General features: G+C 38.0%; 1 protein-coding gene across 1 annotated transcript in view; it reads right to left on the reverse strand.

Annotated features, from left to right (window-relative positions):
* Positions 1–16,269, reverse strand: part of LOC103038904 (membrane-associated guanylate kinase, WW and PDZ domain-containing protein 3) — a 121,494-nt gene that overhangs the window by 60,824 nt on the left and 44,401 nt on the right. The window contains exons 4-5 of the mRNA XM_022670646.2: positions 9,173–9,292; positions 4,105–4,278 (exon numbers count right to left, since the gene is read on the reverse strand). Coding sequence (XP_022526367.2) covers positions 4,105–4,278; positions 9,173–9,292 — 294 coding nt within the window. The remainder of the gene's footprint in view (positions 1–4,104; positions 4,279–9,172; positions 9,293–16,269) is intronic.

Here is a 16,269-nt window from a genome sequence, read left to right on the forward strand (position 1 = left end):
AACCCGCCCCTCAGAATCGATTTTGGGACATTTTAAATCGATTCTGAATCGTAGTAAATGTGAATCAAGATTCTTATGTGAATCGATTTTTTGGCACACCTCTAATAAATATGGTTTTATATTTCATTTAAAGATTATTTAAACATTTAGGTTTGGGCCAGTGGATTTTTATATATTTTTTCAGAGGTTTGGTTAGACTTGCCTCCTGCACACGTTTCAACAGCACAAGCATATTGACTGACTTACAACTGAAGAAATGTTTTCATTTGTCAGAAAATGTATCAGAAAATGTAAATGTGAATCTGGTAGCATTTGCTTTCCACTCTGTTTTGGGCTTGCCCAGACAAAGCCACAATCCATTTCAGATGATTCATACCAAAGGAACACTGAGCCTTGCACATTTTGTAATATAGGATGTAGAAAAAAACATCTCCAAATTTCCAAAACTATCAAAAACCATCATGCATTTTTACTGTATGTTTATTTAGTCATTCTATACATACTAGAGTGACAGCATTCTCTTTTGAGTTATAGATGACAGGATACTACATACTAGGGTTGTGTGATTAATCATGTTTGTATCATTGAGAGTTTTAAAGATAAAAACATTGCAAGAGCTTTGATACTTCGATACACTGCAGACTGTACTCACGCAACTGATGCGCTGAAGTCAGGTCATGTTCAGGTCCACAGTGTAGACACACACCAAACTAATTTTTAAACAGATTTTTTTCAGAAGCAGCAGCAGACCAAATAGGAAATAATAGGGAAAGTGTCATCAACAATCAGTGAGTAATCCAGCTCAGATTCTGGCTCACACCCAACTGAAGCTGGCAGCTGTGCATGCTAGCATCACATATTTATTTATTAGTTACATATTATTATTACATATTTATAAGTATTGCAGATTTAACTTGGCTTAAGCATCGTGGCTATAACCCAGCCGAACCCAGCTTATGAGTCTATTACTATCATGGTTAACCTGCTTACACCCAGCCAAGGCTGGCCGCTATGTCTGTTATAACATTGCGGCTTTACCTTAGCTGTTAGCATCATGGCTATAACCCGACCAAGCCCAAATGCTGAGTGTGTTACTATCATGGTTAACCTGCTCACACCCAACCAAGGCTGTTAGCTGTGTCCGTTAGCATTGCAATTAAACTGTTGATTCTGGTGCATCTTAATGAGCATCTTAATTTATTGTAAATCAGATTGATATTGGGATATCCAACCGCGCTATCACACATCCCATTTTTCACGAGATCTGTATTATGTTATTTTATCATGATTTATTTTAGTGCATATTAGAAGAGTGCTGCACCTAAAATGAATCAGAATTACTCATTACTATAGGTCAAGAATAAAGGTCTAGTATGTGTAGAACTATCCTTCACAAACTGCTAAATGATTACAATAACGCAACTTAGCATCTGTTCAATATCTCTTACCTATGGGGTGTAGCATGTATATGTCCCAGCTGTAGGAAATATTTTCCTGCTTTATCAATTTAAAGCATAAGCATCCCCAGCTGGGACCAGAACAGCTGCAACCTGCCCCCCAATGCTAAACTAATTAGCATGCTCCCAATACCCATACTCTAAACACACACACACACACACAAATAAACACAGGTGTCGAGTTTTAACTGGACACTTAATCGAACCCTGGTTAAAACACTGCATACAGGGCATCTAGAGTTCAGAGCCGTGGACAGGCCTGTGGACATTACTAATACATTTAATTACATTGCTCCAATTTTAGATGAGGCAGATTTATATTATGAATATTATGGATATGACCCCTAAGCTACACTTCCCACTAATTTATTTTTGTACTTTCACAATCACTGTAAGTGCAAAATCTCACAATAACCATTTGCATTAAATCTGCAGAATGGGGGCCCCGAGTGGTCCAGCAGGCTAAGAGCTGCCACTATGATCAGGAGATCTCAGGTTCGAATCCTGTTTATGTAGCTTGCCATTGACCACCGGAGCCCTGCGAGAGCATAATTAGCCTTGCTCTCTCTGGGTGGGTAGACGGCGCTCTCTCCCCAAATCACACCTAGGGTGATTCTAATCAGCACAAGGCGTCTGTGAGCTGATGTATTGGAACTGAGACGCTGAGCTTTCCTCCCAGTGTGCTGTGATGCTAACCGGCAATGTTGCATCAGCAGCAGTTTGAAAAGAGGCGGTGGCTGACTCCACATGTATCAGGGGAGGCTTGTGCTTGTCCTCACCCTCCCGGTGTTGGGACATTACTGGGGATGGGAAGAGTCCTAATAAGTGGGTTGGCCATGCAAATTGTAAATTGGGGAGAAAATTAGAACTAAAATTAAAGATTATCTCCTTAAAGAAAAACTTGAAAATAGAAAAATAACAGTTGTTTTGTCTAGCCTCAAATATGTTAATAGTTTTAGGCAGCGTTTTCTTACTGATGAAGAATTAAAGGATGACTGACACAAACTGTGAAGCTTCTGTATATGACTTTATATACTTTAAGAAACATATGGAATTATATGGCAAACAAAATCAAAATAGGTTTTATATTTTAGATTCTTCAAACTAGACATTTTTATGACTGTTTTCTTTGAATAGTCTCATGAGGTAGTCCCTGGTATGGTTTTCCAACACTTTTGAAGAAGTTTCCTCTTGTTGGCGGCTTTTCTTTCACTCTGTGGTCCAAATTATCTGGGTGTTTTCACACCAGCACTAAACAGACTCTGTTTGTTTGCATCCTTGGTTTGGTTCATTTGAGCAGGTGGGAAAACTGTAATCACACCCGGGAGCGGATCAAAACAACTGCACCAAGACTCATGTAAGGAGGCGGTCTCTGTCCAGTTTCAAGCAAATTCTGCAGTGGTTCATTTGTGGTGAGAAAGTGATCTTTTCTTAATCCAACCCAACTATCAACTATTATTCTTGGGTTTGAGCTAAACAGCTGTTCAAGTGTTGTTTAACCTGATTAATTAACCCAGATATTTTCCATAGCTATGAACAAATGTTGTCCCTGCTGCTGCTCCATGTGATGCTTTTTTCACACTGAACGCGATATGTGCAGAATTGTGCTACTTGTGTGACTCCGCTTACCAACACAACTGCGTGGATGCCGCACTACTCATGGAAAAACACTGTGTTTGAAAAGCAGTGTTAATGCAGCTTCACACTGCACAAATATATGCACTGGTCTGGCACACAGAACATTCTAGCAATATTTACTTTCTTGCTCTCTGACCAATCAGAGGAGACAACATTTAGGTGTTTACAATTTAGGTGTTTTACTGTGTGAAAACAAACCAAACCAAGAGGAAAAAACACTTGTTGAATTAACTAATTAACAGATTCAGACCAGGGGAACAAACTACAGGTGGGAATACACATGATTTTAGATTAGGTTATTGTGCAGGCCAAATGCTTTTTTTGTTTATTATAAAAATTTACTTGTGTTCCTTCATATCTTCAATGTAAAAAAGTAAAGATAAAGAAACATCAGTTGAATGAGAATGCACTGATTTCTGCTCTGTTCTGATGGTTGTGCCTTATTCAAAATGCAATCCATTATGAAACCCCTCATTGGTTTAGAGTGAATAGATGGATACATCGATACATCGTTCTTTATAATACCACAAAACAAAGTCACAAAAAAGATTGCTTTTTGCAACATAGTGTCCATATTGTATACAAAATGCTACAGTGTTTATATGTTACATCAAACTTTAAAAAATTCAGTGTGCATAAAACATGGGCCTTTTAATGTTTTAGTCATTGGTATCATTTTGAAATTGGGTCATACAGAAACCAAAGGAATTTTCTGTCATGATTTAACTTCTGAAATGCTGCTACAGAAGCTCAACAGTAAGCGAGACTGTGGGTGGCTTTTTCCACTGATAATACTACATGCACAAGTAATATCATGGTGGTAATATGAAAAGAAATATTAACAGCATTTGTACTTGCAGTAATACAGTATGCATTTTTATTACTCTGCTACAGCTACGTCTGCTGCCCTTCACATAACTACCATTAGCACCACTGGGAAGTATTCGTTTTAGCAACAATTCCTGGTGTTGTTTATATTGCTTCTTGTTCTTCACCCTCCTCTCCTTACCTGAGAGACCGGAGTCCTCCTCACTGTTGTAGCCTTCCTCAGCTGTTTTCTCCAGATTACTGAGGGACTTGCAGCGCGTCCGAAACTTCCTCAGCAGGTTCCGGTGCTCTTGGTAGGTGATTGGGGGACTCTCGGGACCAATGTGGACTGGTCGAGGTGTTCCGTAATAGTTTCCTTTAGGACAAAAAGGAGGAAAAGGGGACTTAGTTCTTTTTTACTGCTAAAACATTTCCACTTCTCTCGCTCTCTTAATTTTAAAGGTCTCCTTCCGCTAAAATCCACTTTTGCTTGTTGTTTGTGAAACACAATAGGTATCTCTGAGTTGTATATGCATGTCCCATATGGACCTATTCCTCAACCTCTATCGTCTGCAGTAGCTAGTAAAAGAAAATGTTCAGAAAAACGAGTCATTCAGGAAAAATAACATGTCAACTCATGACTTCATGGCCTCGCCCATCTTGGCTCGGGACCGGCCACAAACAGAGCTAAAGCCGACACTGTCAGTTAAAAAGCTTACAGTTCTGTTTACACCAGCTAGTTAACGTTAGCTATTTTGTGTTACTGTAGGTTTAAATCGGATCTCCGGTTGATTTTGTGTTTTACTGAGACCTTAATTATACACTAGGGAAGCATGGTTTGACAAGGTAGCACAACCCAAGCATCGAGTCTTTAAGTCAGATGTAAGAGTTTAGTAGCATTAGTTTAGCTGAAAGAAATGTTATCATTTCCCAGCGGCACTGATAACATTTCGTTCAGCTGCCGGTACACTCACCTTGTGACCGAGCAATGCTAAAAGTCTGATTTTAAGCGAAAGGGTTAACTTTACCAAGCACTTAATGCTGTATCTTTACAAATAAGGCTGTATTTCTGCTCTGAAAACATTTTGTCCTTTGAGTTTTCGAGCTGTAAAATTACTGTGGTGGGCAGGTCGCGTTTTCTGCTGCAGTGCTGTTAGCCAATCAGAGGCTATATGTATGCATGTATGAATTTTCATGACCAAGTGCCGAAATCGTGTCTTACTTTAAAGACCATTAATCCAGTGATCTAAAGCAGGGTTATACAGAAACACCAGAACACGTTTTTTCACAAAACGTGAAAAAATACTAGAGACCACAACTAGACATTTTAAAATAAACTGAAACTTTAAAATGAAAAAACTATGGAGTGAGACTTTTAAGTAGAAGTACTAAAGTATTCAACATTTGTTGAATTTGTTGAACATTTGTACTCAAGTATTTCAAGTAGTTTATTCTAAAATGTAGTACTGAAATACTGAAAGTAAAAGTACAGTATTGTGTTATATAATATTATATTGCAGGCAGGCAGCAGAGAAAAAGGCAGAACGGGAGCAGCATTGTCTTCTTATAAGATCATCAAAATGTACCGGAGTAAAAGTTTTAAACTATGTACTAAAGTAAAAGTGGAAGTAAGAGAAAAAATAACACTCCTGTAGATACAGATACAGCATTTTAGTACAGTGAAGTAGTTCTATTTTGTTACTATACAGCTCAAGTTCCTAAGTATTTTTTTTGATGATGAGTGTATATCAATATCAACATACTTAGAAGCAAGTAGTGTATTTTAGTATAAAGCACACAACAAATAAGTGAGGTTTTGGTCAAATCAATAAGAAAACACAAGACTGCTGCACCTGCAATTTCCTTTTTATATCATATAACCAGATACATGAAAGCTTGTGATTTAACAAGCATGCTACATATTCTTAGCAACATATCAATGCTGTTTCTCATATTTACAGAAACGAGACACTCAAGATATCAAGGTCAACTTGGTATTTATAGCATCAAGCAATCAATGCAAGAAGACTTAGCACAATTCCACTCTGAAAACAACAGAAACGCTGAACCAAGGCACTGCCACTGTTCTTCTCTGCTCTTTCCCTAAGAATAGACTTAAAGTGCATATTCTGTTCTCCTAGTGGTTTTAAAGCCACACATAATGCTTGCCAGTTATTGACTGAGTAGCCGGCCTTTGCAGCAGAGTGTAAATCATTGCGCTCGACGGTCTGACAAGGTGAGAAAGACGTTCATGGCGCTGTGTAAACGTCGCAGCATCTTTTATGCTAATACATCTCACTCTCTTAATCAAGAGAGGGGGTGATGCTGCCCATGAGGGTCGTAACTCACATGTATAAACTGCAAGCACTACATGGGCGATAATATCAGAGCTGAATTTTAAAAGGGAACATTTAAGACATGAGATTTTACATATTGCACTCTAATACTAAATTGCTGCAGTTTTAGATAATTTGGCCTTACAATGGATTGTGAAAGTAGATCCTAAAAGGTACGAAATACGACATTTTAAACATTAATAAAGCAGCAAACAATCCAGTGCTTTTCAAAGATAAAGTGGAGTGAAGTTATCTTGAGCAGAGAATGAAGTCACACCCTTCTGTGTGTGTTGTTTTCTGTTCTTTACGTTTATAGCTGATCAGGTTGCACATAAATGTTAGTCCTGCCCTGTGAAAACTCCCAGGAGACAAGAGGGGACCAACTACACAGAATTGTGTATGCAAGATGGGAGCGGTAAAAGCAACCATCCAGATATTTCTTCACAAAAACACTCTGACTTAACCAATATGTTTATACAATACACTATTTGAAAATTTGGAAGTTTAAAACAGGTTAGCAGCAATGCTAACAGCAGGGCTCAGACTGTTTGAACAGAGTAGCCATGATGCTAGCAGACACATCAGCCAGTCATTATCGAGTTGAAGACGGTTAGCCAAGATGCTAAAAGTCAGCTTTATTGGGTTGGAGCTGACACAGCAGCCAGGCTCTGCAAGGTAGAAGTGTTAGCCATGATGCTAACAGTCAGTCTCAGTACAGTAAGAGCTACAGTGCTCACAAACAAAGCAGCCAGGCTCAGAGGGTTGGAATGGGTTAGTCATGACTCTAACAATCAGCATTAGCAGGGTTAGAGCTACAATTCTCACAGACAAAGCAGTCAGTCTGAATAGGGTTGGGGCTGGGATGCTAACAGACACAGCAGCTAAGGTTGCAAGTTTGGAACAGGTTAGCCGTGGTGCTAACAGTCAGCCTTATCGGGTAGAGATTGGAGCTAGGCTCAGCAAGGTTCGAGTGTATAAAGAAGGGAGGGAGGCCTTGCTGAATATGAAGGATTTGTTTTAAACTGAAATTCTGGTTGCATAAATCACATAGTGCTCCTTTAAATATAGCCTACTAAAAATAAACATAAGCATGACCCAATTTTCTTGGCTACTTGATAGTTCACATTCATGTGGCAGAATTGTAAGTCAATACTAAATACTGTATTATTTTATATTACATCTATCCAACCTAATGACCTGTGTGCATGTCTATGTTTTCTATGTGTTGTCCATCACTATATAAAATAGGTGTAACGCTGCCTTTATTGTTTAAGGCACCGTAATTATCAGTAACAGATTGGTTTTGAGTCGCAGAGTATTGATATTATTGTTGTAACAGCAAGTGACACAAGCAAGCTACAACAGCCAGAACTCTCTCATTATAATTAATGAAGCTGTGTATGAACAGCACAGTAGGATACAGGGAGACGGAGAAGCAGCGTGGTATGATGCAGCACAACGCAGTGCAGAATGATGCACTGTCCCTTTTTTATGGATGCCCTGTTTCTATATTTGATGCATTGCTTGGCATCACAATGATGTTCCACCTTAAACAACACTGCAGTCAAGCCAGCTGTCTTAAGTCTAAACACAGTTAACTAGCCCTAAATATAAGAGAAGACATTAATCTACAGGGTGAAGAAAAGAGTGCTGCATGTCTGTTCCTTTAGTTTTTTACTGAGAGAGTTTATTGTGTTTTTTATTAAATATGTTTTTCATGGTAAGCATCAGTAAAATCAATTAGACAAACCAAAGGACTCCTCAGATGTACAACACGACTGTCAGCTTTGGACACTAGTCACTGTGTATTACATTATTACAGCCTGTAGCCTACAAATGTGTTTGCAGCAGAGTGTAAATCTGGAAAAAAATAAGAAACCACTTAATATTGATTTTACCAAATTTAAAACATCTGGAATATAATCTAGAGAAAGATGGATTATCACAAGCAATCAAACCAAGCTGAACTGCTTGGAGTGGCATAAAGTTATCCAAAAGCAGTGTGTAAGACTGGTGGAGGAGAACATGCCAAGATACATGAAAACAGGATTATTCCACCATATTTTGATTTCTGAACTCTTTATAAACTTTATAATATTTCTTTATTCTATTTCTGTGCAAATCTGTAATCTGTAATTTTACTTACATTTTATTGATGGCTTGTAGTTAAACATATGCATTGTCATCATTGCTGGAAAAATATCTTACAATAAACACTACAATATGACTTGACTAATGACTAATAAATTACTCATTATTCAGTAAAAAATATTTTGTCTTTTCACTAATTTGACCAAACAACGGAAGAGCCTTTTTTTGCCAAATTTGGTTGCTAATATTTAGTGTATTCCTGTTTTATCTGAAAATGAAAATAAACATCTCAACATTATTAAGAACTCATATTAACCACATAAAGATGCAGAAACAGAGAGAGTTAATAATATAAAACGTGTTTTTAAAGGGTTAAAAAGGAGAATTATGAAAGAAGCCATCCCTGCCGAAATAGAACATGATAAGTGACAGAAACTGAACCGGTCTGACTAATTCATGGGGCACTTACACTGAAAGGAGGTGTCTTACTCTGAAAGAGATGAGGACTGAAAGACAGATATGCCAACAGACCTCAGATAACTTTTCCTTATTTGCAAGCCCTGCAAAGTCCTCAAACGAAGGGGAGGATCATGCAAGTACTAAAGTTAAATCATCATCTCAAAATGCTCCATAAATAGCTGATTTTAAACTGCTCTAATATATGAATTAATCCTGCAGAAAGGTTTTACTGAATGTTGTAAAGACAATACTGACATCAGTGAAGAAAAAGTGTGATGGTCAAATACTTCTCTGAGAGTTCTCACTGCCCCTCCTATTATTCACAGATATGACACCCAGCTTACAATCTGAATGAGAATGAGGATATTCTGAGTGTGAGCTGACCTTTCAACTTGCCACTCTCTAACAGAGCTCCTGACTCCTCTAGAGAGAAGAACTCCTCGACAGACACGAAGTTGTAATCCACTCCTGAGATCTCCCCGTCTCGAGGCTGTCTGGTTGTACCTACAAATTACAACAAAAGGAAAAACACATATTAAACATAGGAAGTAAAAGGGATTATGACTAAGCAGAGCTAAAATCATAATGTCAATTTTGCTATCGATTAGTTGTAAAGAGTTTAGAAATCAATGATTTATTATCTAAAAATATGTCCATTATAATAATATAGAATATTAACATTACATTTCCATCACATTTAGAATTAAGGGTGCATAATCAATATTGACCAGAATCACAATCATTCAATTGTTTGGTCTATAAAAGCTAGTAACAACCAGCCAATGTATTGATTTTTGGCAGATCTGATCTATGTTGCTGCATCCTCTCAATTAAGCTTTTAATTATCTAGTTCAGTGTGATAATCTGTTTTGTATGTTTAAGTTGCCCACACAACGTGAACATTAGGTAAAAAACAGATACAGATACGACAACAATACATGAAACATAAAAAAACATGAAAGAAAAAACAGGAAAGTTAGTTTTTATATTTTTGAAAAAAAAATTCATTATTTATAAAAAAAAGATTTAGCACATATAAAAAGACAACACTGTCAGAATTGTGTGGGATGCTTAGGCCCTTTAGATCTGGCTCGGTGCCTTACCTCACAAACCATCTCAATAGAAATATATTGCTCTCCGTTTAGACAGTTTCACCCACTACCTGTGTAAAGACAGGACTTCAAAAGCAGAAATAGACTAAACTATGGACCAGATATTTCACAGTTTTAAGTTGTTTCACAATGAAGGATTTTTTTGGTTTACCCATATAACTTAACTCTAGGGTCCAACTTTTCAATGAGAAGATAGTGAGCCATCTTTGTTGGACAGTCTTCAAATTTGGGATTAAGCTACTTCATCTGGCTGACTGAGAAATTCTACAGATAAGCTAGTTTGTGAATTTATATTATGTATAATCAAATTAAGCTAGGAGCTACACATGTTGTACAGTATAATTACGGTATTGATGAACTCATAGATACATAGAGTTATGCAGTGCAAGAAAACAACAGTACAGTTACACCAACAAGAAAATACTGTATTTAGTCATTTTGATTGCTAAATTATAATTAAAGAAGCTCATGAAATTGCAGATCTGAAAAACCTAGGATAAGAGAGTCTGATGAGAATTGTTCTCTTTCTGGCAGTACACCCTTGTGTTTACAGTAGTTAAAGGAGAAATCCGGTGTAAAATGGACTTGTGGTGTAGTGAAATATGATAATAAGTAAGAATTTTTGGCAAATAGACCACCTCTATTCACCCCTGCACAAAAAACACTGTATTTTGAAATGCTAAAAATAATTTGTAAAAAATCTGTACTCATTATCATGTTTCAATTCACCCCAAGTCCATTTAACACCAGATTTCTCCTTTAATAGTGGAGTAAATAATTGCTTGATCCATGTGCATCCAAAACCGTGAGGGGTGATCCATACAAATCCTGGATTATTTGTAATAAGTTGCATCACCAACCATGATGAAAAAAAACAGAAGCATGTCTGAATATATAGCACAAGTGGTACAATTCTGATCCTAACAATTCTGGACACATTTTTAAAAGACATCAGTGTTTTTTACTTTTTATTTTTGTGCATCTTTGTTTTTATATCTGAATTGCATTGTTATTCCTGAATTCCTTAATTGTTCTCAGCATCATCAGCCTATATTAACAAATAATTAGTGCTCTAATGTGCACAGTGCTTAGTTTTTAGTATTATCCTAACATCTTCTACTTATTCCTTTAAAGCTTCTTCTTGTAACATCCTTGTGTAATCAGGAGGTTAACAGGCTTGTGATAGTAATGGCCCGGCAAATCAAACATTCTAACATCTAAATCCTGACATGTTCCGTCTTCTCTCAGCAGAGCTCTACAGGCTCTGAATGGTAAGACCCTGGCACGCCATCAATCATCACTTCCCTTATCCTCCTCACGATCTTGTGTGATCTGACATGCACACACACACTGTCACACACATGCTTCCCCAAATTCTCAAGTGAAGAAACTCCCAGTAAAGTCCCATGATGCATTTCGACTTGAACATTATTTGTCCTCTTTAGCCCCAAGGTGCTGCATTCTGAGCTTTATTGCATTGAGCGCTTACGTGTGAGGGGCTGTGGGTGTGTGTGAGACTGAATGTGTGTATGGCTGGATGTGTGTGTGTGTGTGTGTGTGTATTGACATATTCAGCCATAGCTCACACAGCCAGAGGCCCAGTGGTGTACTTAGACCGAGCTGTTTATCACCACACCCAGCACACGTCAATCACCCCAAGACCAGAAGCCATCAGGGAGGGGAAGGAGTCTGTGATGGGTCGCCTGTCCAATAAGAAGGCTGACCCCAGGGGGATCTGACTGTGTGTGTGTGGGTTTGTGTGTGTGTGTGTGTGTGCGTGTGTGTGTCTCAGCCACACAAAACATCCACATGCAAACTGAACAGGCAGATTGAATATTGATTAATAGAGGAGAAGATAATAGAAAATGTCGCTAAGTATCATTATTTATCAACTTTATCAATAAATAATGACGGGATACACACTGCTACATTCAGGAGGGGCAGCTGTAGACTTTTACTGCTTTGTACTTAACCATTAATAGGATATTGAGGGCAGCTCTATATACACTGTCACTTACTGACAAAATTACAACGGACAATTTCCTTACTATATAAATGTCATTGAATGACATTGTGAATTTTGTGAGTAAAATTTTCCAATATTGAAGCTCCACCTGGCTCAGCAGGCTAAGGGTGCTATTTTAGCATTCTATAGGTCAGCCGTCAACCCTGCACCTTGCAGCTGGCATTAGGGTGTGTCAAGTGTGTCTTTGGTATCGTGGATCGATGGAAAAAAGGTGTCAGTGCGCACCTGTGTTTTACCCTGCCCAAACAGAAATGCACCAGAAATGTACCTGAACACACCTCTTTAACCGTATTTTTTGCACTATGAGGCGCACTTAAAATCCTTTAATTTTACCAAAAATCATACAGCGTTATACAGGAGTTTCAGTTTAGTTCTCCAGCTGTTTTTGCATTAGCTGCTAACCGCACAAAAAACTAGCTCTTGAATCGTTCAGAGGTTAGTATTATTAGCCTGTAGCCTGCTGCTAACACCGGATAACACTGCTGGAGCAGCATTAGCATTACCTGCTAACCACAGTGCTAGCTATTTTGCTGTTTAGAGGTGAGTATATCTGACTGTAGCCTATGCACTTACCGTGTTTAGACAAGCTCTGTGGGAAGAACTGCTAGCAAATATTGCTCAGGGTTCCTCAGTATAGCCCTTTTGGATGCCATTAGCCGCTAACTGCTAGAGGTTAGCCGCCAGTGCTAATGCTTCAGCTTTAGTGGAAATCTGTAAATCTAAGCTTACTGTAAATAAACTGAAGTTTGTTTGCTCAACCAAAAAACAGTTTTCAGGAGATAAGTCTGTGTAGATTAACATCCAGGGCTCGTTTGACTTTTCTGAAATGTATTTTTTTTAAGAATTACAGTTTTTTTTTAATTAACTTAGCTTAGCTTTACAGGTGATTAATTTAGAAGGAAAACATAAAATGCGCCTCATAATCCAGTGCGCCTTATGTATGAAAATAGACCAGAAAATAGACATTTATCGATAGTGCACCTTATAGTGCGAACAATACGGTATAGGCCACATCACTATTAGCCTAGATATATTCATAAGATCCAGCCTGATTTAAACTGCAGGCTCAAGCTGAGCTGTGAAAATAGACTGTTCCTGGGATGTAATATAGCAATAAGCATCACAATGTGCCTTGGGCAGGGAGTTAATTAGGACCCTATAACTCTGACACTATGGCCTGCTGGTCGTGCAGCCTAGCCATCAGCTGCCCTCTGGGTGCCCTCTCTCTCTGGTCGGTAGATGACAAGCCGCCCTCATCACCATCCTCACTCCAAGCTGTGATGTTGGTCCGCACAGGCATCTGTTGACTGATGTATCAGACCTGGGGAGCCGGCACTTGCCTTCAAGTGCATTGGCTGGCAAGTCTTACTACATTTTTGGCAGTTGGAAAAGAGGTGGTGGTTGATTATACATGTAATGGAGGAGGCATGTGCATGTTCTCAAAAATCTGGGGTAGGGCTGCTTGATATTGGAAAAAAAATACATTGTAAATTTTTTTTTTCTACGATATATAACACGATATTAAACAATTCAGGGACCCCCATGATGTCACCAGCCCCACCCATACGCTGTCTCCTGACCGATCAAGAGCTGAATCAGATCTCAAAACCCGAGGAAAACAGCAAAACAACAGTAATCAGACCTTTAATCAGGCCCTTTAAATGGCTTTTTAAAGGGTAAAAAATAGCTTTTTTCATTTGTAACTGGAAATATTGCACAAAACTGTGCTGGACTGAGATGCACAGCTTTCGACACATGTTTACAAGCACATGTGAATGTAGGCCATGCAGTTACCTCGTGTTTACTCCCAAATTAATTTGTACAGTCTTGGTAAATAAAAAAATATATATCTTACATCATACTGTTTGATATTTATGGGTTATTAGATTTTTTATCTTCCTAAAATCGATATCAGTATGTGAGAGAAAGTGTTCATATTATTTCAGAATCTTATCTTACACATGGTGTAACAGAATACAAACTCTAAAACATGAACTGTCCATTACATCTACATTGATAAAAATACAACTGTTAAGTATCTTAAGTTATAATAATAATTCCTGCCATGAATATGGCTTCTAAATATATACCAAACCTTTTTTATTTTAAAGCAACATATAAAAATAACACCAAAATAACACCCTACATTGAAAGAGCTTCATGTAACCAGTTGGGCTCTTTTATATAACATGTCTTTGTATATTTCTGTGCTCTTCTATAAGGCTGAAGGTAAGGTGAAGGACACAGTGATGCTACTCACTGCTCAAATGCCCACGGCACAGACAGCAAAAATTAATTACACAAGCTTTGGGGTAAATTAACTCTGCTAGTGGGCAAATGAAGTCTTGTGCAAAATGCTGGGCTAAAAACAAAGACTATTTTGACCATGTTTTTTTTTTGGCCTTTTCTGTGCACAGATCTGAGAACAAACTGTCATATAGAATGTAGGGGATGCAACACATCAACACTACTAGCAGCAGCAAAGTAATCTGATAAGTATGCAGTCTATTCTCTTTAGAGTCACTTAAACACTGAAGCAGCATCTTTATATGATTCTACTTCATGAATTTTTGATAAATGTCCCACTGTTACTTAATTTGCTTAAGAGGTATAATCTTTTATGGCCTACTGTCAAGCAGTTGATCATGTGTGAAGCATTTTCTCTCTCTCCACTCATCTGTTTCTCACACTCTTCACACAATTCTACCGTTCTGGTTTTAATGGATGAGCAATAATTACATTTAATTCTTTAATTACAATTGCATTTAATTCTCTTGCGTGGATAAATTTGCAAAAAAAAAAGGGAGAGAGAGAGTGAGAGAGAAGGGGGGATGATTAGAAGCATAAACTATCCTTTAACCACAGCATTGCAATGAATGTCTTAACAGACTGTAAAAATAGCTTATTTTGCTCCTGGGGCTTTGTGCTGACCTCTTGATTACTCACAGGCTTTACAAGTGCTTTTATAAAGACAGCCCTAATACATTAATGCGAGATGCCAGACAATGAAAAAAGATTTTTTTTTTTAGAATGGTACACAGGTACTTGATATGTACATAAAATCACAAAAAACACTGACTGTCTGCTATGAGCCTGAGCTTTTTTTGCGGTTATCTGCAGTTCTGTGACACAAAGCTTATGTAATGTACGTAGTGTACAGTGTAATATGACACTACAGACTGCACGTTCACAACCCTAGAAACACCTGACTGCACAGAATGGCCAGATAAACTCACACACCCAGACATTTTTAGAACCTGACTGATGTATGTACCAAAATGGATTTCCTACGATTTTACCTGTATCAGCATCAAACTCAGTCTGCACATACTTGTACTTCAGTGCAGGGCTCCACACTTTTTTCACATCCATCTCAGAACCATCCCAAAGCTGATATATATACAGGGGTTAGACAATGAAACTGAAACACATGTCATTTTAGTGTGGGAGGCCAATCTTCATTAATTGCACATTGCACCAGTAAGAGCAGAGTGTGAAGGTTCAATTAGCAGGGTAAGAGCACAGTTTTGCTCAATATATTGCAATGCACACAACATTATGTGTGACATACCAGAGTTTAAAAGAGGACAAATTGTTGGTGCACGTCTTTCTGGTGCATCTGTGACCAAGACAGAATGTATCAAGAGCCACGGTATCCAGGGTAATGTCAGCACACCACCAAGAAGGACCAACCACATCCAACAGGATTAACTGTGGACGCAAGAGGAAGCTGTCTGAAAGGAATGTTCGAGTGCTAACCCGGATTGTATCCAAAAAACATAAAACCACGGCTGCCCAAATCACAGCAGAATTCAATGTGCACCTCAACTCTCCTGCTTCCACCAGAACTGTCTGTTGGGACAATAAATTATTGTGGTCTAAAACCAGGTGTTTCAGTTTCATTGTCCAACCCCTGTATATAGCTCTGGAAGAATATGAGACCACTTCAGTTTCTGAATCAGTTTCTCTGGTTTGCTATTTATAGGTATATGTTTGAGTAAAATAAACATTGTTGTTTTATTCTATAAACTATGGACAACATTTTTCCTAAAGTCCAAATAAAAATATTGTCATTTAGAGCATTTATTTGCAAAAAATGAGAAATGGCTGAATTAACAAAAAAGATGCAGAGCTTTCAGACCTCAAATAATGCAAAGAAAACAAGTTCATATTCATAAAGTTTTAAGAGTTCAGAAATCAATATTTGGTCAAATAACCCTGTTTTTTAAATCACAGTTGTCATGCATCTTGGCATGTTCTCCTAGTCTTACACACTGCTTTTGGATTGTGTATGCCTGCACTCCTGGTGCAAAAATTCAAGCAGTTCAGCTTGGTTTGATGGC

Source organism: Astyanax mexicanus, chromosome 12 (genome assembly GCF_023375975.1).
Source record: "Astyanax mexicanus isolate ESR-SI-001 chromosome 12, AstMex3_surface, whole genome shotgun sequence".
Lineage (NCBI taxonomy): Eukaryota > Metazoa > Chordata > Actinopteri > Characiformes > Acestrorhamphidae > Astyanax > Astyanax mexicanus.